This window comes from Lonchura striata, chromosome 3, assembly GCF_046129695.1.
Source record: "Lonchura striata isolate bLonStr1 chromosome 3, bLonStr1.mat, whole genome shotgun sequence".
In the NCBI taxonomy this organism is placed as follows: domain Eukaryota; kingdom Metazoa; phylum Chordata; class Aves; order Passeriformes; family Estrildidae; genus Lonchura; species Lonchura striata.
In genome coordinates, this window is record NC_134605.1 from 38,748,225 (window position 1) to 38,775,360 (window position 27,136).

General features: G+C 39.5%; 1 protein-coding gene across 4 annotated transcripts in view; it reads right to left on the reverse strand.

Moving 5' to 3' along the window:
- The window catches only part of RPS6KA2 (ribosomal protein S6 kinase A2), a 279,656-nt gene that overhangs the window by 32,589 nt on the left and 219,931 nt on the right, over positions 1 to 27,136 (reverse strand). For all 4 annotated transcript variants that reach the window (XM_031504319.2, XM_021544171.2, XM_021544173.2 and 1 more), the window contains 5 exons: positions 22,479 to 22,549; positions 21,545 to 21,633; positions 13,277 to 13,341; positions 5,414 to 5,516; positions 650 to 780 (listed from right to left, as the gene is read on the reverse strand). In XM_031504319.2, coding sequence (XP_031360179.1) covers positions 650 to 780; positions 5,414 to 5,516; positions 13,277 to 13,341; positions 21,545 to 21,633; positions 22,479 to 22,549 — 459 coding nt within the window. The remainder of the gene's footprint in view (positions 1 to 649; positions 781 to 5,413; positions 5,517 to 13,276; positions 13,342 to 21,544; positions 21,634 to 22,478; positions 22,550 to 27,136) is intronic.

Sequence of the window (27,136 nt, forward strand, 5' to 3'; positions counted from 1 at the left end):
CCTTAAGCAGCCCAGTTCGTTCTCCCCGTTCCCTTCTCCTCTCATGTATTGAACCTCTTGTAGCAATTTATTTCTGGTTTAAAGTACAACTGGATAGATTTTTTTAGGAGAATGGCAGCAAAGAACCAAGTGGTTGGTATTTTCCCCCATCAAGCACCCTGGTTTAGGTGAGTACACCCAGCCTTTTGTGCAACAGCAGCAGGAGTACAGTGGTCTCTTACACCCAGGAGCTTGGGCTCTGTGTCTCTGGGAGAACATAGCAGTAATTCATCAAACCCCTTTGCCAGCACAGATTGGATCATGTAACCCATGACAAAACTGTTGGGAATGAAACACATTCAGTGAAAGAACAGTATTTCATTACTTGCTCTGCATGCACAACTGGAATCCTGTTTCAGGTATTGAGAAGTACTTTTCATTTTAGTTGTGACAAAATGCAGTTCCTATTTCCTTTGCAAAGGTGGTGAGGAACGTTTTATACATAAAAGCATTTGCAAAAAATTTCTCATTTTCCAACACCTACATGCTGCATTTAAAACACCTCCTTCCCACACTAGATAGCTGTGAAATGCCAGTGAGAACATTAGGCAGTTTAAATACACACATACGTATGTGCACATCAGATGTGAAATGTAACCAGCATCAGTACCTGTACAATTGGATGAACAGTGATTTTGTGCACATCTTGCTGTGCAGGCTCCTGCACCAAGTTAGAGGCAACAAAGCTGAACCCTCTGAAAAGATGATGAGCATTGGCACTTGGAGGAACACCTGGGGAATCTGTAGGAGAAGGAAGAAAATGGCCTCATGAGCTGCACAAAAGAACAGACAGGAATAGCACGGCACTACAACAAAGTCACCCCTGCCAGTCAATAGCAGATCTGATAAACTGGCAGACACAGGGGAATATAATTAATCTCCCTAGCAAGGCTTTGGTGTGCCTTCTCCATTGCTTTCCTCTGTTTTGAACAATGCAGGGGTATTGTTTGCAAGGATATCTCTGTTGGATACAGGTTTGTTTCACAGGGCATTCTTAGGCAAAGTACTGCCTGTGCCAAGAGTGCACAGAGCGAGAGAAGGCACAGGGCAGAGAGGCTTGGTGAGAGATAGGAGACTCAAGGCAGAGCCCCTTGCAGGGCTTATCAGATGTTCTCCAGGAAGAAGCTACAGGCTTCTATAAAGCTGGAAAAAAGCTGGAAAAAAGCTATAGGCTGCTATGTCTGTTCTTAGCAGCACAATTTAACTACAGAAATGACAAAGATCAAAGTGGCACACTCCATGGGTCAGGAGAATATAGAGAATGCATGAAAAGAATGTAAAAGCACAATACTCCAGTAGTGGCCTTATAGGAATCTTCTGGAGCAGCTTTAGGAGCCGGGACTTACTCCAGGGAAGATAGTGGCTGACTTGCCCTCAGGTGGAAAAAAAAACAAGGATTGTTTTAACTAATCTTCATGGAGGTTTTCTCCCCATCCCTTCCCGTGACATGGCAAAAGGAGGGAAGGAATAGCTAAAGTTCAAAAACTCCCGAATTATTCTATCTTTGGAACGCAATAAGCTGAGAGCATTACTTTGTACCTGCAGCACTGCTCAGTGAGAGAAGCAGCATGACGAAGCAAGCAGAGCTGTGCTTCACTTAGAATTCTGAAAAGCTTTGAAGAGATCTTTCTCCCCAGTGTATGTTTTATCCTGGGTATTTTCCTCAGCAAGAAGAATCACTTTGTAAACTATTCCTTGGCAACAGGCTGGGTATTATAAAACCTATATTACTAAAATTTGCTAACCTTTTTTTCGGTTCCTGGGGGGCTTGTGGGGTTTTTTCTCTTTTTCCCTTCACATTTCCTCCAATGCACCATGGGATTTACTGACAAAGTTACAGAGTTAGATTTTCATTAGAAAGCTATTTCCTTGTAGTGAAGTGTGTAAATACCCAGTTGTCTAAAGAAAATACATCCCCAGTGAGCTTTTTATCTGACTCACCTGCTTGAGGCCCTGAAAATATGTAAAGATGTGTACTTAGCATGCACACACCCTGTATAAATCTACTGGTCAAATGAGTAGAGAAACTGAAGTCAGAACTTGATAAAACCAATATATATCTGCTTGGGAATAAACAAAACTGAGACCAGATAATTCCATTTCTCATCACAAAGCTGCCTCAGCTTTGACAGGAGTCAAGAGTCAGTGTGTTCTTACTGCACAGCAAGCAGAGTTCAGATGGAGAAGATTGTCTTTCGGTAAAATGGCATGGGATTTTTGTTTATCTCAGTGTTTTTGATGGGCACTCTCCTTGCAAATATGTGGATGAATCACACCAGACCTCTTGCATCACTGGATACTTCCTACCATGGCATATCTATAACAGTGATTTTTACACAAGGGATTAATTAAGAGGAAAGAATGTTTGTTAAAAAAAAGAGGAATAACAATAATTCACATCTTAAAACTTTTGAACCTCAGAAAAGCTGTGATGCAGCTCTAAAACAAAAGTGGTAGGTGAGCTCTGTTTAAAAAAACTGTTTCTTCATAATTCACTGCCAATCGCTTCAGCAAATACTGCAGAAGAACTATTGATGATTTGGTGTTCACTATTAAATATTCATCACCAACAACTGATTTGCCCATTAAAACATTTCTGCTAAGTGCAAAATTATGCATAAATTATGTTAATTAACTGATAGCTCAGATACAGAAATAATTTTTCTAGGCCTTATAAATCAGAATAATTTCATATATCTGAATTAGATTCACTTACAAGCACCAATCTTGTTTAATGGTTATTTTTCTTCCTGTGAAAAGTAATAATGCTTTGTTCCACTACAGTATCTAAGTTTAAGGGTTTTCAAAGGCTTCATAACTCTTAAGTTACTTCCTTCATCATGTTTCACTGGGGTTAGCAAACATCTTATCTGTAAAGGAGTATATTTAGATACTTCAGGTGAAACTTCACATACTTTTTTTTCAGCAGTAAAGCCAGTCTAAAACATCCCTGCTGGTTACAGCCTGCTGTCCCATCAATTACAGCAGCACAAACATTTGTGGACTGAAGTCTAAATTGGGTCACAAGAACGATCTTGGTTTGATCCTTGTCCAAATCACCATTTCTAACCTAGATTACTTCAGCCTCCAGCTCCCTGTAAGGAGCTGAGTCACCACAAATGAGATGTGGGGTCACAGTGGTGAATTTAGGAAGCAAATGGCCAAAAAAAGCAACTCCAACTTGGACAAGTCTCTGAGAAAAAGTGATGTGAAACTATAGCCACATAAATGATCTGTCAGTCTCAGAAACCACATCTTTGGCACACTCAGGTCTGAAGTTAAGAATCCACAGAATGTGGTTTCAACCTCCAGGGTAAAGGAAGTTTCTGAGGTACAGCAAATCACTGGACTGACAGGGTTTACTGGATGCAAAACTTTGACACAAACCTGCTTTCAGACAGGAGAACTCCTTCATAAAGGCAGTGTAAAATAGTGATTGACAGCTTTGTTAAAACACAACTGCATGATCATGAAGCAGGAATTATTACAGGCTGTTCTCAGTAATAGGGTTACTTTGTTTGGGGTCTATGTACTCATAATCATAAGCAAAATAAAAAAGGTTATTGCTCTATTCCATTGGCAATATGAGCCAGTATTAAACACACTTGTGATACTCTCCCCAATTTATATGACCCTAATAGTCAACAGTCAGGGGCTGAAAAGTATTCTGCCAGTCTGCCAGGGCTTTTCCATCATTCTGAAAGTATAAATGGATTCATGAAAGTGTAAATGTTTGATCCTCAGGCCACTATCCATGGTAACCCAAAGCAGAATTGAAGAAGGCCACCTCCCCACCCTTGCCATCACCCCAAAACAAACCTTCCAAGTCAGTGTCTCGTAGGAAATAACAAATTTAATTAGGCAACAGCAGTTAAATGTAGATTGTAATTTATAGCCCCAGGCATCAGTAAAAGCAATGAAGTGTGAACTTCCAAAGCAATCCAAACTTTTAATGCTTCTTTGCATTTCAGTGACACTTCCCATGGGAGAAGCAGAGCACACATTCTTGAAGACCAGACTAACTTGCAACCTCCAATATTTCAGAGAAATTAGTGCTTCTGAAATCTAAATTAAAGCTAAAATCAGATGTGTGAAATGTCTAGAAACCAAAGATCATATTTCTATGCAGGGGAATAGGAATATCAGGACATGACCAACATATAACTGGAGACAGGTGGATGTTCCAGTTATAAAAACAAGAATAGAATATTTTTATAGTTCGTAAAAGGCAGAACATCCTTGGGAAAAGAAAATAGGAACTGACTGAGGAAAGATTTGAAGTAGATACCCTTATTTCAAACCCATGAAAGGAAATTTGAACCAGGCTTTGAATAGAATTTTGGGCTAGTTTTAAGTCAAAATGGTGTAGGTCACGATAAGTCTGAATAAAAACTGCAGGAAATCTCAGCTCTGATTCGCATGCTATAATATAGGTGTTTTCATAATGAAAGCTCAGATCTTTCCCTCTCACTGCAACAGTTCTGAGGATTTGAGGATTTCAATTTGAGGATTGAAGCTTGAGACCTTATACTTGATTGTTACACAATATTATGTAGCATTTACAGTGCTTACCACCTTTAAAGTGTTTTGCAACAACAGCTAATTCAATGTTTACACTTTAGAAAGCATAAACGGGTAATTCTTGACACAGGTACATCACAGGTAGAAATGTCATGTACTTTATTCATGTCTAGCAGAAGGCAACATTATAAGTGGGATTACCACTCTGACATTATTAATATTCTTGTTTATTTAAAAGAGTGGAAAGATTGAATTTTATGCAACAGACACCTTCATATATGTAGTGTACAAAGCATGGTATTTCTTTAGGAAATAGAAGTTACAGGAACAACATTCTATCTGCAAGCATTTTCTAAATATTCTGGGCCAAATTTCCTGTTGGCATAACTCTGCTGACCTGAGAACTAGATGATTCTTCATTGCTTTTAACTACACAATAACTTCCAGTAGTCCACAGTCCATGGGATGTCATAATTAAACAAAACATCTATGCAATATCTAATAACATACTAACTTGCAGAGATACAAAGTTACTTGAAGCCAAGGTAATTTAACATAGTTAAATTCAGCTAGTAAGCAAAGATAAGTAATAAAATAGCAAAAGAATAGTTATTTTTCCTTTAAAAAATGTGAAATCTGTTTTTCCTGAAGACAAGTTAATATGAAGCTGGTGAAATACTTATGAGCTTCTTTGCTGGAAAAGCAAAATCAGTCATTGCTTCCTACTGGATATGGCAAAACCCTGTAATGCCACAGGTGATCAGACTTTTAAGCTGCGTTGGAATAGGGAGGGGAAAAGACAAATGAATTTACTAACTGAAAAGGTGAATTACCCACGTGCCACCTTACTAACCTGTAGGGGTCCGAGAGGTGAACTCTGGATCAAAATGAAAGGTGTCTTCTGGCCGCCCCACTGCGGGCTTGAAAGGCGGCTTGATTTCTTTTCTGTACAGTTTCTACAAGGAGAAAAACAGACCACAATCAGCATCAGTGTGTTACACTCTCAGCATCTGGAGATAGACTCCCCTCCTTTCTTTAGGGTGGGCTCCCTCAGCTCCATGCTATCCTCGCTGGACTGCCAGACAAGGATGATGGAGCTGTGGTTCTGGCTCTTGCTTTACCACTTGGCCTAAAGTCTGTGACCTGGATGGTCCCTGCACATTTTAGCTACTGGAATAATGAATATAAACACAAATGTTCCTGGCAAAAAATTTAGCCCATAGGCTGGAACAGTATTCCAAGCTGGAGCATCTGGAAATTCACTGGTCTAAGGGCAGAACTGGAATGTGCAATGCTAAGACCAGGAAACAGGGTAACTTCAGCAGTACAGCAACCAGCACAAAGAATTGCTAGGAAGCCATGACTGCTTTAGCATTTATTATTTGTCAAGAAGCAGCAATGTGTTTGACATGCTGCCAGACTGAGCTGAGCAATGGTTGTAAGGCTGTAAGGACCAGGTCGGCTGCCTGGTCCTTACAGCCTAAACAAGACTTGTTCTTTTAGCATATCTGGTAAAAGGGAAGAGGATTTACAGCTGATGATTACATGAAATTCCCACCAAAAATGCTAGGGAGAAAGCACTGTGGATGGGTGGGCAATCATACTGAAGCTCTACATGTGGCTTGAACTGAGGAACAAAACAAAGCGAAAACATAATGAAGATAGGAAGGTATGTAACGTAAGTATTGCTAAGTGTGCAAGTTTCTGCTGGTGCCTGAGGAGTCATGTAGGGGATCACCTAGGTAACAGGCACCATAAGTTCATCCTAATATATCCTGCCTTTGTTATGAGGGACTTCATGTCCTTTTTACTCATTCTCAGAGATTTTTAAGAAATTGCTACCCCATGCTCCATTGCAAGCACTCCCACAAACACAGACAAGCACACTGAGGTGAGGATGTCTGGATCTGATCCAAAGCTTGTAGAGGTTAATGGAAAGAGCCCATTGATTTCAGCCATCTTTGCATCATCTCTGCCTGAAATGGCCAAAACTGAACATCATGCTAATGGCAGCATGGGGAGCACAGGTCCAGTTGGACTCTCTGCCCCGTGTTGCAGTCCCTTTCTAGCAATGCTTTGTTCTCAGGTTTCAAAGGGCTGAATTAGTTGCCACAGACAGTTCCCAGTAATTAACATATCTGAGCATAAATATAGCGTTTAATGCAAACTTTCAAATCATGATAAGAACTGGAGAGTTCAACTTTATGACTGTTTGCAATATGTATTTTTAGGTTAGCTCTTAAAACAACTTCCTAATAAACTGATTTTTCAGATGTTTAATGGACATTACTAAATGCTTGTCCAGCTCCCTGCGTGCAGGAAGATTCTTTTTAACTGTGTGTTTTCTGGGGAATTAACTTCTGTAATACAAAGCATGTAGTCAAATCTAAGATACACATATCACCATAGTTTGAATTGAATTTTGCATAAAGGTTCATGATTTTGCATAAATAAAGGTTCTTGAAGGAGAACATTCTGTAGCATAGTATTAGCTTTAACATAAAGGATATATTTGTGGTTGAGTTATGATTCCTTGGGAAAGGGAGACAGTGAGGTTGGAAATGACTACAATAATTAATGGCCATTTCACCATAAAAAGTTCCTGCTTGCGTAAAACTGCTCCATATCTTTGGAGAGGAAAGGAGATGAATAACTGCTGTGAGCCACAATGGAAAGCCAGTCTTCCAAATAATTAAAAGCCAATTGCAATCTTATGCAGGAAGTGTCACTCATCAGCTGAACAGTATCAACCTAGTAATTAACATACATCTTTTTCTGTCTGCCCAGAACTTCACAAGAGAACTCAGCACCTACTGAAGGTTTTTCTGTTGCTAGGATTTCACCTTGAGAAGCTATTTGCTTCCCAGCTTCCCTTTATTTGTCTTAGTTCACAACTGCAGTACTTCTACTGCAGAAAGCAATATGGTCACATGCACATGCTTCCTCACGGAATTAACTGCACAGCTCATCCTGTGAGGTCCAAAAATTGGAAAATGTTCCAGAGCTGTACATCATTCAGGAATCTTTTCATTATCGTAACCATATTCTTTCTGGCCTCTTAATTCCTTCCCCCATCTGTAGTTTCTTAAGTGCTGCTGGAGCTACATTTGTATTTTGAATCCCTAACCCACATCCTCCACTGCTAGAGAGTGATTTAAGATTCATCGTGAGTCACACGCCACCAAAAGATTTATAATCACAAATTTGCTTTCTGGGAGGGGATGGAAACAAAGAAGTTTCCTGTGTGAGTGAAAGGTACTCCTTTTGAGAACACCCCTTATGACTCCCTTTTCCTTTTCCTTACCCACTTGTGACAAAAAAAAGACAACAGAACAGCTAAAGGTAAACTGCCTAAAACATTTTTTTTCCTCAAGCTCTAGAATAGAGTAACTAAATTAAATCATTGAGGACCAGGAAAAGCAGAGTAGCATCATCTATGGACTTCTCCATCCAACACTGGCTCCAGCTCTCTGAGTGAGCCACTACAGCCAAGCGAAATCACTAAACCACAGGGCAGCACAACACAATTAAACATGAAGGCCTGCTGCAGGCAGAACACCTCTCCCTTTTAAAACCTGCATCCTCCTGTAGACTTTAAAACTCAGTGTGGCACAAGCTGATCTAAAAAATAGTAAGAATCACAGCCATTGCTTCGCATACACATAGAGAGAGAAGCTCCTGGAGGATTTGTGATCCTTCTGGATTTTTCAAGAATATTTTTAATTTTAGGAAATGTATGAATATAATATCTCTTACCGTGGTCCCCAGATTATTCAGGGATGATGTATCTTGACCTCTTCTGGCAGAAACCAACCAGAGTAGGAAATGACAGCAAGTTAAATTTCAAATCTTGCATTTGACCATTCCTATCAGACTGTCCATAACTTTGGGTGAAGTTTAAGCAGTTATGTACTTTCTAAGTCATGGTAATCTTAGTACTGTATGCAAAAGCTACAGTGAGTTCCATTATCTGATTAAATGGGAAGAGGTTCCCAGTTTTCCTGGTTTAAATTCCAGTTTTGATATCCAAATATTTCTTTTGGGGCATCTTATTAGGCATTTAAAATAGACTTTGGATATCATAGTGATAACTGGAGCATTTAAATTTCATGCTGGGTACTTATAATCATTATATATTTGTTATCTTGCACAGGTATAAGAAGCTGAGGATTTTTTTTTTCTTTCACATTGTTCCCACATCCATAAAGGAGAATTGCACTCCTTAGCCATTAATGCTTTAATGAAAATACTATTTATTTCTCTTTCCCTGTAAAGAAGAAGCTCCAACATTCCATCACCATTTTTTTTAAACTGGCTACATCATTGACTCAGCACAGGAGAATGTGACTGACAGGTATGAAGAATCACTGCATAACACACAGTGTTGTGGGATCCAGAGGCTGAGCTGAGGGAGTGCATAAACCACAGAACAAAGCAGATGGTCTCCATGAAAACACCGATTTAGATATTCACACCTGGACACACATCTATGCTTCTGACCACTTATCAACTCCTCACATCCTCCTGAGACTTTCATAATAAGTACCTATGAATTAATTAGAAACCATATCTATAGCAGTTTAAGAAATTACAAGCTTCTACTCTCCTTCAGATTTCAGACAAAAACATTTTTATTTGAAATAACTAATTTTCATCCAAGTGCCACTGACTTTTTCTAAAAATATGCTGCCATATCCCTAGTATGATCCTTATCTGAACACCTCCTCAGCTGGAACTCCAATAATACATGAGAGAGAGTAGTAATAAAATGCTGCAACAATGTGTTTTCTTCTATTCTTACTTATAAGTATTTAATTTTTCATCACCTTTAAAAAAAACACACTGCTAAAAACCCCAAAGATGTAAATGCTCTGTACAGATGTAAATGTCTGACAAATATCTAGAAAAAGAAAATGGTTTAATTTCATTAAAAACTATTTAGTCATTTCCTGAACAGAGTTTCTTTGATGAAGAATTGAATTATTCCTTAGACAACTTCTAGAAATAGAAAGATGCTACCCTTCACAGTGGTGCACTTGTAGTGTGTGAATAAAGTCCCTTGATACATATACCTGTCATGGCAAATCCGATAAGCAGACAAAAGGATGAACTACATTCTGAAATGCTTGTCCTCTCCTAGATTAATGACTCAGTGTTATTGCTTGCAAATGACAGAAAAGCTAGTAGAATTCAGACCCTAGGATTAATTTTTTGCTGTTTGTAGAATTGGTAATTAAATAATTTAAAGTTTCAGTTCAGTTTGATCTCTGATTAATATTGAAGGAAAAAGAACTGGAATCCACTTTCTTCCCATTCCTTTCCTCAGCTGTATTTGGCAGTTCATTTTCAAGCATGTAATTTGCTATAGTTCAAATTTAGTCTGTCATCCAAACAAAAACTACTGTTTACAGCCCACTCCTCCGACAGCAGTCTGCAAAAAGGGATTGCATTTTTCATTTTCAATGAAAAGACAGAAATTCATTATGCATGACCTGGAAAGAAGAAACAGTAGTAAAAAATCAGGAAGCATACTGTGCTTTCTCAGAGCCAATGACTTAAATTATTTGAAGTCAACTTGTTTTGGGTCTGCTTGTCTTAAGAAGACAAGGAGGTGCAAGGTTAATAAGCAGGTGAAACTGTCAAGGAGCTAGACATCTAATCTCTCTTCTGAGCATCCCAGCCTTGATCATGAAAGACAATCCATTCATTTAACAACAGATCTATTGAATTTACGTCATGGTGCCTGCTAAATGCCTCAGAGCAGCCAGACTTCTATTTGCAGAAACCTCCAGCTATTTTTCACTCTGGAACTTAGGGCTTTGTTACAGGGTAACAGCTGTAAAAATGTGAGTCTTAGAAAGTATCATGCCACCATTTAAGTCTGGGAAGAAAACCCCTGTGTCAGATTGCCAGCAGCTCATTTAGTGCAGAAGTTAGCCAGAAGTTAAACCTAAGGTGGCCGGCAATTTTGGTGAAGGATGGCACCCTGGAACATGGGAACAGCTTCTGGGAAAGGCCAGGAGGAGGAGGGTTCCCTGGCCACATGGACACTTTCCAGGATTGCCTCTGCATGCAGTGGTCATATGGTACCAGCACGCTGTGCTTGGCAGCAGCATCTGCAGCATCATCACAGGGGCTGTTCCTGCACTGTGTCTGCTGTTTCCACTGGGTGTTCATCCAAACCAGATATTGTATCTGCTTGTGTCTGTTTGAAGACAGTAAAAGATGGGAAATGGTTGCCCCAACAGGTAAACACTTCACGGACAGAGAAAATAACCAGCTCCAGTCCAAACCTCAAGGGAACAGCTCTGAAAATACTGTGAAAGGAAAGCCCAAGTCACAAGGTTCCATTTGTAGTTCTAGTATCACTGCAACACCAAGACTTCACACATGTCTTAGAAGGAAAAAGATAACTCATTTCTGTTTTGAATCTGTCTTTAAAATTAGATGATGCAACTTGGTGCTTTGTTCCTGGTTATCATGTCGGTCTTGTAAGAAAAATCATGCTTAAAAGCAAACCTGTTTCACACTGCATTTCTAGGAGGCACTAACCCATTTTTACCCTTCATGATAAGGGGGCTTTTGATGGAGGATTTTTTTACTACAGTTGCTGAAATTTTCTGTGCTCTCAGTCACAGCAGTCCTGTCTATTATAGCTGCTAAGGTGGCACAGAAGTTCTCCAAAAGAGGTTGCCTCTTGCTCTCTGAGGTCTTTATATTGCCAAGGCATAAAGCAAATCATCGTTTCTGTTCCATCTCAACAGTGCTGTTTGCTGACTGTCTCCAAAATGATGTGGCAGATTTTGTATACATTATGAGAGAAAAAATGAGGGCACCAGGGATTCTTTTCCTCCAACTGTACAGAGATCAGTGCTATAGGTAGAAACGTCCATGTATGATCCATTTCTGTTCTCTGACTCTCTTCTGTTTCTGCACATGGAGAATATGTTAACAACTGGTTGGATGATTATTGAGAGTCAAAGTTCTGGCTTCAGCTCAGGGCCAGGCTCACACTGCTCTGAAATACATACAGTACTGTAGCTGCTGGAACAAGACAAGCCTTCCAAGATCTCCTTGAGTGATTGCAAAATTAGGATAAAATGAGGAAATATATTACAAGGATGATAGCTGATCGGTGTAATAGTGATCTGTCTCCGAGAGAGTGCAATAAGCACTAATTATGTTGGATTAAAATGGATTTTAACAGCTATATTTCACAGCAGAGTTAGAGGGCTCGATAACACATCAAAAGGCAATTAAATCTACCTTCCTCTCTAGCCCCAAGGCATGTTCAAGCATACCTATCTTCTTTGTGGTATATATTTCCCTGTCTGTAACAGCTTTTTCAAATGATGGAGGACAGTAGAGTTTCCTTAGGACAGGCATGAAATTATTCCCTAAAGAACGAAGCTTGAAACAATCACCAATTATCATGACAGAAGGTGGTCTTGAGTATTCTCATGGGACAGAGCTGACTTTTCTGAAAACCTTTCCAATATGCAGAGCCTCATCTATTTATGATGAGTTAGTGAGCTGGTCCCCTAGCAAACACAGAAGAAAAACCCTCTCACTGTTACAGTGCTTCTTATTACATCAAGATGTAGTTATCTGACCTATATTTTGATTGCAAAGCTGAGGACTGTGGAGATACTGGGGAAAATATAGAAAATAATATTATTGTTATTAATGTTAGTATTTAATAATTGTCATCATCATCGACAACCTAAGTCATGGGATTCTCTGTTTTTTAAATTTTCCCTTACTGTTTTCATAAATGTAAAGTCTTCATACAGAATCTCATGATTAGTAAGAATCAGAAAAGGAAAGACACTGTAGGCTCTACAACATATTTAATGGCTCTAAAAACCAGCAGGACTATAAAGGAAAGTCTCAAAACCCACCTTCATTAATTATGTTTTAATATGTTTATGAGTCATGATAACTCTTCAACAGGCAACCAAATTAGATTTTTCTAATGAGTTTTTCCAAAATAAATGGCTTTGTGGGCCTTTCAAAGGCTACCTGGGCAGCACAAAATGTTCTCTCGCAGAGGAATTAGCTTCACTGCAAAGTCCTGGGCAGCAGTTTGAGAATGGTTCTGTCACATAGATTCACACAGTTTTACCAGAATTTCTGGTAAGAACTGCATCAGTGTTACCTGTTGTACTAGCACTCATGAGTGAATGCATTAAATACTGAAGAGACACGACAATACCATGACACAAGTCAGATAAAATTAAACTACAAAATGCAAGGGGATGTGGCAAACAGCAGCTCTGATGCACTGGCAGATGTCCAGATCAAGAATGAAAAATGTTTGCCCTCAGGTTTGTCTAAGAATAAGTTAATTTGAACAATTACAATGCTGGAAATGTGAGATTTAACCTCTTACGAGTCTAAATCAAACACTCAGATAATCTGCAACACCACCTTTATGACCTGTAGTTGATTGCAACAAAATAAATCCTTGTTTACCATTCTGTTAATCACATCTGACATGTCTTACTTGAATAATGTTTAATTTGATCAATTGTTCCAATTTTGAGTACTGAAGCCAACATGCATTCAAGAGAGACAGGGGCACCCACTGAAAAGGCTCTAACTCCTCTGTGTCAGACAAGTTAGGCTCTCTATGTTAGAGAAAGTAATCCTTTTCCTAAGCATGGCAGTTTGTCTTCAGAAAATGTAGCTAAAAATAAAATGCTGCTTCACTTACATTCCAGTCTATAGTAACAAAGAAAGGGTGACGCTTAATTTCTTCCACTCCATCAAATCCAGCACCTGAGAAGAGAATGAAAGAATCAAAATGAATTCATGCTTATAAGAGAGCTGCATGATGTCTCTTTTCCACTCTCTCCTCATCCCCACTTTTCTTCTGACAAAGCGAGAGTCCTCATCTAAACAGTTCTAGTCAAGAAATTCTGAATGGTGCAAGTGCCATCACAGTGACATAGATACAGACATGAGCACTTCATTAAGGAGGCTCTGATTCCAAGGGCCTTTTCTCTAATTGAGGCTGCTGCCAAGGCTTTGGGTGATGCAGGGGATTTTAGCCACAGCAGAGTGCATGCATCAGCAAGGTCAGGAAAGGCCCCAGGATATCCCGATCCTCTGGCAGGGCTCCACAGTGGCAGTTTTTCTATCCACACTGGCTTTCAAATCTTCACTAGCTACTGCACTCCACTGGCACAGAAAGCAGCAGTACAGGCAAGTATAGACTCAAAACGCCAGAAGGCTCCAAAAAGTTTTGAAGTAAGCCAGGGTTTTAGGCTCCCCCTCTTTACATACTATCTTCAAATTCCTGTGAATACTAAAATCATCACTCTCAGTGTTGTTTCCTTCACTGTTAAATTTCTGTTACATTACTGTAGGAAATTTTGGGAAAGTCTTCTGAGATCTGGTAATGAATCTAATTCCTTCATCACTTTTGCCTTATGTTTTCACTGAATATTGACTTTTTTATTCCTTCAGCTCAATTTATTTGCTTCAGTGCTATCACAGAACCAAACCGGTACTCAGCAATAATTAAAAGAACTATCAGAGAGGATTTAGAATGCCATTTTTGGGGTTGATTTGACCTTATTATTAGCACCTTTCATTTTCATTTCAAGGAGAATTAAACTCTGGAAGCAAAGGCTTTGCACTGCAATTCTGGAATCAGTTCCTGAAGGGTACCCAGCCTACTTCTTCTCAAGCATGCTGAGCAACCTTGATTCTCAAAAGGATTTGGGATTCCTAAGCACCTTGCAAGGGGCACTCAGCAGCTCAGAGGACTCAGCGTTTAATACATGCAACATTTGTACTTTGGGAAGATTAACATTACAAGCTGCTTTACAAAAGCCTTGTCAACAGAAGCTTTGGTAAAATGTGATGTCTGCTCTCCTTGTGTACAAAACCATTATGGATGTTTGTCAAATGCAATGATCAGGAACTGCTTCCTACAACCTGCTTAACACACACTGATGAATGGATACGGGAAGCAAACACTCTGTAAATAAACATGCAGGATTGTCTGTCAGGCCTTCTGGAAAACAGCAAAGAGGGATGATCTCCTGATTAATTTCCCATCCCAGTAATCTTTCAGTATAGGCAAGTGATGCACATAAGAGTGAACAATCCTAGCTGCAATACAAAATTATGTGCTCAGAGGTGACCAGTCCTGCTGAGGAGTCTGTGAGTTGTAACAGACAGACATTTCCAGGCAAACACAACACGAAATCAAACCTTAGAAAAAGAGGACAAAAGGGACAACCTCATTGCACAGTGTTGTGGTTTGACATAGAAAAAGAATTTTCTTGGAAGGAAGAGGTCAATTTAGATATTGACCAATTGAAAGTAGACACGCCTCTGAGAACACAGAGGGGTTAAAAGCAGAATTCCCAGGAGAACTCGCTCTCTTTGGTTCAGCGCGCAGTGCAGCCTCTCCCCTGCCCGGCCGTGGCTGGGTGGGGAGGGGAAGGCCCATGGCCTGACTGAGGTGGGCCCCAGGGTGGAGGGGCTGGAACCGGGCTGGCCCCTGCAGATGGAAGGGTGGAGAAATCTGGGATGTCTCCGTTCCCCCCACCCAGAATATCTCTCTTTCGAGAGAGAGAGAAAGAAACAGCAGCAGCAGTTTTTATCAGCAGTTCACCACGGGGAAGGAGAAGAGCGGGGGGGCCACAAGGTGCCCAGCTGCCTGTGGGAGCTGGAGAATCTGGACAGAGAGCCAGCCAGGGAGTCGGGACTTTTAACCCTTCCTTGAGAAATGAAAGCTGTGTGAAATTTTTTCCCTCCTCGGTTTGAAGGAGAGGCAGAGAGACAGCTTGGACCCTGGGATGTTAGAAGGAGAAATTCTAGGTGGGAGGAGACGACGGAGTGGTTTTTCTGGCTGGACTTTTTCCTTGGTAGCCACAGACTGAACCAATCTTCTCTTCCAAGAGAGACTGTATTTTAGGAGGATGCCAGTGAGTCAAGAGACCTGCTTCAGCTGGAAAAAGAAGTGGAGCGAACAGAGAAAAGTTAGGGGGTTTGTGGTGGTGCCCCCTGTCCTCAAAGAAAGAGAAGAAGATCTCTGTTCTTGGACTCTCGGCCCCGGGGGAAAATGGAGGGGGGGACTGTGGTCCCAAAAAATGAAAAACTGAACTGTTGTTTTTTTCCCCCTCTTGGCAGGGCATCCTTGAAAGGAAAAATCCTAAAAGCAGTCTGTCCACCCATGCATTGGTGGTGAAAGCACTGTGCATGGAAAGGAGAGGGTCACCATGGCAAACTTTTTCTCTGGGTGGTGCCATGGAAACACAGGATGTGGCTGCTGTGTTTCTTGGGGGGTCTGTGGCACAGGAGAGACTCCTGTTCCCTCAATGGACTGAGTATTGATTGTCTGGAGGGTGGAAACCTGATTGGGGTCCAGGTTGTGTCTTGCTATGGTTTGTTAGAGTTGGGTGGTGGGAGAAGAAATGCTTTGCAAGGTTTTCATTTTGATCTTTGTGTGTTTGTTTTCCCTTCTTTATTTCTTTTATAGTAGTAACTTAATAAAGGTTTTTTTTCTGTTATTAAGCTTGGGCCTGCTTTGCTCTGCTCTTGATTGTATTTCACAGCATTCAAGGGAGGGATTGAATTTTCATGGGGGTGCTGGCATTGTGCCAGTGTCAAACCATGACACACTGTAATTGTGTAAATCTGTTGCATTTCTGCAACTGGAATATGGGTTGTAGCTGACACACTCCCCTGTAAAATGGTATGCTGATTAAAGTTAGGAAAAATCAAAAAGGCCAACAGGTAATGCTATGGAATGACTGAGTAAGTCAGGACTTTTCAGCCTGGAAACAGATGACTGAGGAAGTATAAAATAGATCACTAAATTATGCCAACAGGAATGAGGTTCAGAAGAACCTGGAGATGTTTCTTCAGGAAACAGTTGTGTGATGTGGAATTACTTGGAAAAGATGATGTGGCACAAAATACTTAAATGGGTTCATGGGGAGGCCATGTAAGGAAAGTCTGTTGAAAAGAAATCTGTTGAAGATTATTTCATCAACAAACCACAAGAGGCTCAGGAAACCCCTTGCTTGACCTGAAGGAAGGAATAGAGAGAAACCTTGGGTGAAACAACACATATGTTTATCCTGTTCTTACATATCCCTAGGCATCTGTTTATGGTCCATGAGTTTTGAACAAGAAAATGGTAAGTCTTTGAATAGGACTTGTTCTATTATTTCCCTAGCATATTTTTGTTTCAACACAGTCTGAAGTCTGCAAGATTCCCTTGGTGGATTCATTCTGATTTTAGCAATGCCAACAGAAACACAAAACCAGCAGAGCTACTCTGAAGAGAATTACATTAAGCAAATCTTCAGAAAAGAAATATGTGTGAAAAATGCTTTGAGTTGAGTGGTGGTGATTGGAAAATGCAACATGCAGTAAATGTCCTTTACCACATCAGGATGAAACCCAAGTGCCAGACTGATTTTGCAGGACTGGGATAAATGCTGAGACACTGTAAGACACTAGTAGCACATCCTAGACTGAGGATAATTGCTAATGCATTCAATTTTCTCTGCTCTGCCCTTTCCCTACTGCTTCTGTTTTCCCTCTCGCTTAGCCTAATGGATATGTCATTGTGTGTTGGGAATGACATGCTTTTTTTCAGATAATCTTTTTGAAAGCCACAATTTTTGCTAGTGTTGTTCTTCCTTTTCCCACAAACCTACAGATATAAGGACCAAGAAGAAAAAGTCCACCCCCAGCTACTTCTTTTAGTGGGGGCTGCAGTGTTTGGCAAGAAATGCAAACATGCAGTTTAGGCACACATTGGTTTGTAAAAGTTTAATTTCCCAGCTGGGGCCACCTCAGCTCCGGCACAGAAGGAATATGTTGTAAACTGCAAGGGCTTAATATAGTAAAGATATTTACAATGGTAATAGCCTCATTTTGCAAGGAGTGACATCCAATTCTTAGCAACTGATTTTATGTATGGAGAAGGTTCAGCACTTCCTGCAGTTTTTATTCCCTGACCCTCCCTGCCATGAGAATTGCTGGTGTAGCCCACAGCCCCTTCCTGGACAGTGTGCTGTGGCTGCAGGCAGCAGCACGTGGCCTGGTCCTCTCAGCTGGAGGAGAGAAGTGCCCCAAGGGTGCATTCAGAACCAGCTCTGGGAGCCAGGAGGACAGCCCTGACCTCACTGCAAAAATCCTCGGGGACATTAGGCACCGGTGCTTATGGTGAGTCTCTCTGGATTTGCTCAGCATGTTTCAGCCACTTATCTACCCCCTGCAGATCTAAAGGGGTACTGAGAAGAGATGTGCTTTCATGGAGAAAAGAAAAGCACTGCAGAGGTCGTGGCTGGAAAGGCCTGCTGCACGGGGATGGACATTTCTTGGCATAGAGATGGGTATTCAGCAAATATCTGAAGCCCAGCACGCAGCAGCGCACTGCACGACCACAAACCTTACACCTTCCTCAAAGTTTCTAGTGAGTTTGGGTTTTTTAACTTCACTTCAATTTCAACTTGGCAATATCTATCAGTCAAAAATAATCAGCACAATCAAACCTATTGCCTGCAAATATTCTTATATCCCATTCAGTCCCTCGAGGGTCCGAGAAGATAAATAATTGTTTCATATCAAATTGCCAGTTTAAACACATTATAGAGTGCATTTATATAAAAGCAGCCTCACATTACTAAGTGAGAACTTAATGACTTAAGTTTTTTACCTGCAATAAAAATGCCTGCAAACAGTAAGTGTAGGGTGTTTTATTTTTAATTGGTTTTGGTTATTGAATCATTATAGCCAACACAAGCTTGAAATATTAAGGGGGAAAAAGAAGACCTAAGAAACCTGAAAGTTGATTATTGGGTATTCAAAATAATCAGAAAGAGTTTCTAACTTTTTAGTTTCAAATAATAAAATTTTAGTGTCTCTACAGCTTCAGAATATTTTTAGTGAGCTAGAATTTTTAGCTATTTTTCTGAGGTTTACAGGAAAGCTTTACTGTCACTCTGACAAAGATGAAAGCTGTTTTCTGTTTAAACTCATAATTTTAAAAAGTTAAAGCCTGAAGTTTTTTATGTGCCAAAGCAGAATGTATCTTACCTGAGAACATGTGATTAAGAAAATGGTAATGATTTCCTTGGCTTTTACTCTGAACCTATGGGCATATGCTTTTATTTTAAACTTTCTTGACCAACCATCTCAATTATAAGGACCCTGGATACTTTCATACTGCTCAGCAGCATAGGGAGTTTGTTAGATAATATTTTTTTAATATAAAATATATTTTAATATGTACTTGCTAAATAATCATGTTAAATAATAAATAATTTATTTAACTACCTGAGAGTTCCAGGCCCTAGAACAAGTCCCTTACCTACTTCCTGGAAATGTAAAGAATTAACACTTTCATCGTAAAGTTTTACTTCTGAGTGCATACTCATTATTTGGCATTCAGTTAGTTTAAGAATTTAAAATTATGCTTATCCATAATTTGAAATTGTTCTACTTAGAGCAATACTACCAAAGCAGTGTTAGGCAGGCTATTTGTACAGCAAATAGGCTCAGAAAATAACAGATAGTGCCCAAAACCAGGGATACCAAAGGAAGACTTTCCATTACTTAAAAAGTTGTCACAAATATTAATATGGGCATCAGACTTAAAAATAGAAGCAGGTAAATCAGATTACTAAGTTTCTTTTCAGTCTTGTCTAACTCACTTCAACCCTAATATTTCTTCCATTAATAATTCAAAGCTTCAAAACACAATTTTAAGCAAAATTTCAGAATACATCATAAATCTTCTGTTTAAGATACCAATATCAAATGGCAGAAATCATCTTTTGTCTTGCAAATACTTAAAATGGCATTTTGGAATTAAATGCACTTTCCATATTAGCAAATTTATGAAACAATGGCTGAAATCAAGTGTTTGATCCATAATATGGTTCATTTATTTTAACATGTTTCAATAATTTTCCAATGATTTTTCAAATTGGGATGTCTAAGTCTACTTTTCTTTAAATGTTATTATTCCTTTCCCAGAAAAAGCAAAAATCCACAAGGCTGAAGCAGTCCTTTTATCCACTGACTTCAGTATTGAGGCCAACTATGCAAGCTTTTCTTCTTTTGTTATCAACAGGTTCCTTTCCATCTTCCTTTGTGCTGATTCTCCATCAGTTAAAACAGAGAATGCCTTCAGGAGCTTTCCACCATTATCCCTGAAATATTAAGATCCATTTTTTCTGATACCCTTTTAGATTTTATTTCCTTGGACATTTGTATTATAAATAATGTCTTTCTTTCTTTCTTTCTTTTCCTCCAAGCCTTCCCAGTATTTCAATACACCTCAGGTTTTAAAAACTTAACCCCTAGCAATTCCCCATTATTAACATATGAGGGCTAAAATTGTTTTGGCTAAACTAAGTTTTAGTGAGCAGCTTTTTAAGGACTGGTATCCAGAAACTCCCAGTGACTTCACTGGAGTTCCATTTTGGATGGATAGCAATTTGTGAGAAGCCACAAAACGAACAGAGCAGAATAAAACCAAGAGATGAAGACAGGGAGGAAACAGCAGAAAGAAATAGAGTTAGGGAGTGGGAAAAAGTTCATATTTGGTGCAGCATCCCATTTCTCTGAAGCGAGATTAAACTTAGAAATCCCAATACTCTATTTTTCCCTGTGTAAAAGAAATTTCTTGAGAGCAATTGAAACCTGCTGAGAAAATGTGTTTTTCTACTCTCGTGTTTGCAGTATATCAGAATACAAGGCTACCATTGAGATCAAGAGGTAAAACAAATGGGAAGGCATTCCCTCCGTGGGCCATATGGGATCCCCCTGGCAGGACAGGGGCCAGTGGCATGCTGCAGGACTGGCTCCCCACTGCCACCCAGCACTGGGCTCGATTGGGTTGTCCCCACATGCCTGTGGGAAACAAAAAAATCTGCAGTGGCAGTCATGCCATAGGCATTGTCCATCACCTCATCAAATGCAATTAATTTCTTCATAAAACCCATAAACAAAGGTACAAGTGACATAATATATATTATCCAGTATATATATTAAGTTTATTACAATCTAAGCAAGATTATTAACAAAGGGTGAAGACATATTGATGCCTTAAGATTTTAGTTTTTATATCTTTCAAATTCTATACTGCATTAGTGCAAAGGTCTAAAATCCATAGAAAGTATAGTTAACCGTCTTCATGTTTTGGTCAGACAAGACAATCTCTGTAGGCCTGAGATCCAAGGACAGAGCACAGCCTCAGACTCGAAAAGTATAAACAAAACAAAAGTGAATTGTGGGGAGTGAGGTGGGGGAATATGGTTCATTACCTGAACCTGTAAATGAGGATTAACCCCTGATATGCAAATAGACCAAACTTATGCTGTCTGAAAAACTTGTGACCATTGTCCATCTTGGCTGTAGCCTCTGTAGTGCTTTTACACTGCCCAAGGTGTATCTATTGAAGGCCTTTAATAAATATCTATTTTATTCTATTAACTTTGTATAGCCTCTGTTCTAGGTAGCCATTCCAAGGCATCAACATCAGTAAAAAGGACATTATGTATTTGGCTAATAAAGAATAAAGTCTACTGCAAGACTGCTCCTAGCTAACAGAATGAGACAAGACTGAAATGCATTTGAAAATGGGAGAGATGGAACCTGAGATTTTTAGCTAAATTATACAGATTTTAAACCACATTTTTTCCAGTTCCCTATATTATCATACACAGCAGGTATCTTAAATAATTCATACAAGCTGGCAGTTCATTCACCCTCTTTACCAAAAAATGAAACACAAGTTAATATCATGTTTTAGATTTCAATGCTTTGCCTGTACTCCTTACTAATTCCTCTAGTGATGCTGAAGGTTCACTGTGCTCTGGGAAGGAATGACAAATGCCATCTAATGAGGAGGATAAGCACTGGAAAAGATGAGCTAAAAGGTACAACTCATCCCCCAACAAGGCAGGGAGCACATAAGGAATGTGCTGATCAAGCACACACGTACCTAATCTGTTGGAGGGGTTCCTTTTGAAGAGGGCTCGCAGCAGACTCTGGGCTTCTATGCTCAAAAACTGTGGCATTCCCAGCTTGGCTCTGAAAGAACACAACACTTGAAAAGAAAATAGATTTTTCAAGCTTTTTTTCCATCCCACTGTGGTGGAAACAGCAGAACTGTAGTAGTCATGACGGGCAGACACGTGAAATCTGTGACCAAAGGCTACCTAAGCATAGTGCAGTGCAGAGTGAGAAGCTGATCTTATTATGCTGGTCTTAAGGAACGTTTTACCACTAACTTCACTAGAGGTAGATCAGGTCTAATGAATCTCATAAGATTTTTGCAACCTAAATAGGTAATTTTCCTACAGAATTTTTTCACTTTTTTAGTTTGCTGGAATAAATTTAGCAATCAAGAGGAATTTAAACAATCAAACTTAATGAAAAAAATGTATACGAGACTTCATATGTTTAAAGAGAATAAAGCTTTTCTCTTGGCCATTCACCACTACATAAAAAATGCACTAGAAAGCAAAGCTAAGCTTCAATTACTTTTGTCTGCATTTAACATTAAATGAATGGGACATGGCAAAGGAAAAGATTTGAAACTTGGCAACAACAAAATATAAGATGTTCTACAGAAATCTGACTCTTCCACATTTTGTGGATACTGACATTATCACAAAAAGTATGATAAATTTATTTTGTAAGGTCCTCTCAGTAATTCACTTCCTACTCCAGCACCTGTTTAGTCTGAAGGCAATTTCGGAGTTAAACACAGGCATCAGCTATGTGTGTCTTATTAAATTCATACCTTGCATGGCTTTGGAAAGTTCATTATGCCCATCATTATTCTCTACTCATCAAATACTTGGGCCCTATGGAGTCTCCAGAGGGTAGAGTTAACTCACAGTTAGAAGAATGAAAGCAGTTTTGATACTCACTTGAGAATGAGTGCCATTGTCTCCTTTCTGTCTTTTCCCTGGAAGGGTAATGATCCCGTCAGCATCTCAAACTGTGGAGTAGCAACAAAATGGTAAATCAAATGTGCATTGGAATGGCCTGCATAGCTGACACATCCATCTTCTATTTCAAACACAACTGAAAACTAGAGGAAAATAAATGATCCAACAAGCTGTGCTTCAGAAAAAAAATGGCCCAGCACGTCTGGATGACTGTTCCATTCCAGAGATGTGTTACAAACTGTTTACGGTGATATTTGTTGTCAAGTTTTGATACATTTGGGAAGAAATGTCACATACGACACTTCCTCCAGCACCTGTGGTTTTATGACCAATGCTGGCAAAGAGGTATTTAGCTAAAGGGACCCTTATTCTGCATGGATATGGTTCCTCTTAGCAAGGAAAATAGATTTGATATGCCACGCCCCACCTTTTTAGGTTGAATCAAACCACCTCTTTGTGTATTTGCAACACTTAGAGATGCCTCTCTGATATTCTCAAGGCTTTTGGGCGTGCCTTTTCTCTCCTGCTTTGGTTCCTCTGTCTGTACTCAGTGATGAATCTCATAAGTGTCACATTTAACTGAACCCAAATCTCAAAGCAAAACTCAACAGTCATCATCAATTATTTGCCTAAGTCAAGTGTTGAAACATCAATCAGTTATGGTTCCTTGGAGACAGATTAGTGCTTTCAGTAAATTTGACAGGAATTTCACATCTGTAAGAAGTGAAAGAAAAAGCTGAAGAAGCTTGCCTAACTTGGATTCAATACCAGGTCTTTCACACAGCTCTCACCATGGTGTTTTATGGAGTGGCAGCTGCTTGCTCTGACTAAGGGAGGCTGAAGGCTGTGCATCACTAAATATAAAGATATCAAGAACATAATTCATCTTGGACACAAAGGAGAACTATGTCCATTGAGGGTAGGGTGAACTGTTACTTGTGTCTGTCACTCAGGCTTTGAATCTCTTCTACTTTAGTAAGTTAATTAATTACTGTAATTAATTAATCTAATAATTAATACTCATTGCTATAAGTAAATACTTGCTAAGGCAGGAAGGATTCTTCAAGTCCTATAGCTTTTGTACCTTAACCCACAAGAAACCACAGTGGTCCCAGAAAGCACATTTGTGCTAAGAAGGATTCTTCCATTACCAAAATTTGTGTCAGACTGCCCCACAGCCTGACCCTTCCTCCTGCCCAGATTAAATACAGCTATACCAGAAGAAAAATATAGAAAACAAAAGAAAACTAATGGTGAACCTGTGATGCTAATTTTGGGAGAAGGGCAGAGGAGATGTTTAGAAGCCAGATAACTAATTGAATATAGTTAATTTCAGGATTAATCTTCATTAGTAACAAAGTACCTCAAAGCACAAAAATGCATAGTAGAAACAGAAATAAAACCACTTAAAAAATTTATATTGCTGCCAAATATAAACAAGATTTGGAAAAAACAAATGTATTAAACAAATATTAAACAAATGTATTCTGCTTGGGTTGGGAGAGGCAAGAAAAGAGCTGCCTGGTAGATCTGGAGAAAAGCAGCTCATTTTCTACAAAGAAACATAATGGGGGAGAATTTTTAAACCTGCCTAGATGATGCTGGAGCTTAAATACCATTTTAAAAGTAATTCTGACTTATTAAAGCCTTAGTCCTTATAAAAGTGTTCAGATATACTGGGAATGAAGGGCAGAGAACATTGCTTCCCAGGGCAGCAGCAGCAATGGTACAGATTGTACCAAACACTCCTTGTGATTTCTAGAGCATTTATGCTTATGGGAAGTACCTAATGTTCACTTACACTTGCTCACATTACTTTGTTATTATAATAAATCTAATTTAGTGGCACCAACAATGGCTGATATGTCTTTTTTATACTGGCATAAATGGGCTTGACAGTGCTGATGCAGATGATACAGATACAAACAACTCCTTGACTGTGTGGGAAGGGACTGTAGTTCCCACCCACCCCAATATCCCAGAATACCTGCAAATTCACCATGACTGCAAGGGACAGAAACAAGAAGGAAGGAACTTGGAAGAAACTTAAGTTGCAGGAGGGAGCAGGGGGAATGACTGCTCTGGAGGCTGCAGGAAACATTCACTGTGCTGCTGTAAAGGCCAGCACTTTGTTACCACATCTCCAATTGTGCAGGCCTAATACTGAGATTAATTCAGGTTCAGAAGAAATGAGGTTAACATCAATATTTAAAGTGAAAGGCAAACATGTAAGTTAAGTGTACCAGAGCTTTTTACTTCAATGAACTTAGCTAAGCAGCATCTGGAAGAAAGCATTAGTTTCTCAGTTGCAGTCTTGACTAGATTTGCTGAAGGTTCAAAACGAAAGAACAAGACAGAAAAAAAAAATTGAAATTGTTAAAGCTATCATTCCACTGCACAGTGACCTGTCTTCCTGCTTATTGTTTCAAAAAGTCAAAAATTTTGCTAAATCTGAAAATGAAAACAGAAGTGAGAACATGCTGCTTACACTCTTGCACATTAATACAGAGCTGTATGGTTACAGCAGGTTGACAATAAGCTGGGACTAGGGGTGGATGAACTCTGCAGTATTTTTGTCTATTAAAGCAGCCCCTATAGTTTTGCTGGGGGACTCAGTTTTCATTTTCTCTACTTCTCCATCTGTAGAAACCATCTGTTTGCTCCTTCCCACCGATTCACTTCCCAGGTCTTTCGGAGGGCCATCTTCTGTTAGAATTCTGAAGGCTGCACCTCCCTCTAACCTTGACTTCCTTTCTGTACCAAAGAAAGTGCATGAAAGGCAAATATTCTTTGTTCCAGTTCAGCCGACTATTTAGAGAGCCACAGAATTGGGCTTAATGGGCCTCTGGAGTCACATAATCCCTGCTGAGGTAAAAAAAAAAATATATATATATATTATGGAGTGCTCCCTTTCTCTAGTTTTCAGGGCAGTCTCCAATTTCAGTAGGCAAAGCATGAGCACCTCCCAGAAGATATAGGTGTGGAAAAACCTTGGAAAAGAGTGCCACATTTCCTGAGGAAATTCAGGATTCAAGAAGTGACCCAGGAAGGTTATTGGAGAAGATAATGAGTGAGAAAAAATCCTCAACCTGGCTAACTGCATATGAATCTCCCTAATGGATGGAAGGAAAGTAGGTTGTGCAAACTACTTCAGCTCAAGTCTGCTGAAGTATCATGAGCATAGGATAAAAGTCAGAGTTACAAAGAAACTTGAAACCATTCAGATTTGGAAAACACAGAGAGAGACACTCTCATCAGAATGGCCAGGTTGTCCTCTCAACACTTCCAGTCATTTTCCAGATGTCTGAGAACTGCTCAAGCACTCAGTTTAATACTTGCAAAATGCATTAAATATTTTTCATTATCTGTGTGTGTGAAACATAACCCTTTCACAAAGGGTTGAAACCCTTAACACAGCAACAAGCAAAAGCATTCAAAATAATGTTCATGAAGACCATCTCTTGCACTGGGAATAAAAAAAGTGTAATAATGGGATTTTGTAAAAGAAGATGGATACTTTGATGTTTTGCATTGATTTTTCCAATGCCACAAAATAAGTACAGACCTGAATACTTTGGATAGCAAAGGGACATTTTCTTTTCTAGTGAAAACTTAATTACTTGCTGACACATATGAACACATTTTTTCTTGTTTGGGACTGCTACCAAGTCATTGCAACCATTTCTGTAATTATATTCCCCTCTCTGCTCACATGACTCTCAAAGGTGTACAGTGTTTTTTTCCTGAACTGAAAGAGATACAACTTTCCTAAGGTCTGTGACCCTGTAAATCAGCTGGTAGGATGAACTACAAAAGCACTGCTTTGTGAGGTTTGTAGATGTCAGATCAGGCAGACCAGTTTATCTGGGCTTCAGAGATGGCAGTGTGGGCATCAAAACTCTTGCAGTGGAGCTGAAAAGGTATTTCATACCCAATTTTTTAACAATGGTCAAACTCTTGCACATGAAGATCACTTGATACAAAGCTTTTCCAGAGTATATCCTATCCAAAACCTCCAATGCAACAAGTAAGATACAGAAAGGCAGAAAAGGAAAACTGTCTGGTCTTGATAAAATAAATTCACATAAATTCACCAGCAGAAATTATAGAAGTGTTTCAGCAGTCATCACCACGTAAGTAATGAGAAGCAGGGACTGTCTTCTGGAATGCTGGAAGGGGAGAATTTAAAAATTTGTGTAACTGTACCTGCTGACATACAATAAGTAAGCTGCCATAAGGCAATTTAAATAAACTGAGCAGCAAACAAACAGAGCAGGTAAGTTTCAGTTGTGTGGCCTGTGTCAAAGACCTGGCAGTAAATGAAGTTCTACTGTTGTTGACGGTTAGTGTTGTTGGTGAATAATAATTCTTGAAATAATTAATAACACAATTAATAAATAAGACCAGAGCTTGGTAATTTTCAGACAAGTTTGTTTTGCTATTAATAATCACAACATGCCACATTTAAGGCATGTGAAAGGATCATTCAGTTTGATTCTAGTCTGTGCCCTGTCAATGTGGGTTGGCAAGAAGCTGCCAACCAGCTGACTCCTCATGCTGAAGCAGCAATTCCTCTTCACAGAACAGAAAAGTCAGTGTTTGGTTGCTCTGATGATGAGGAAGATACAGGCCATACT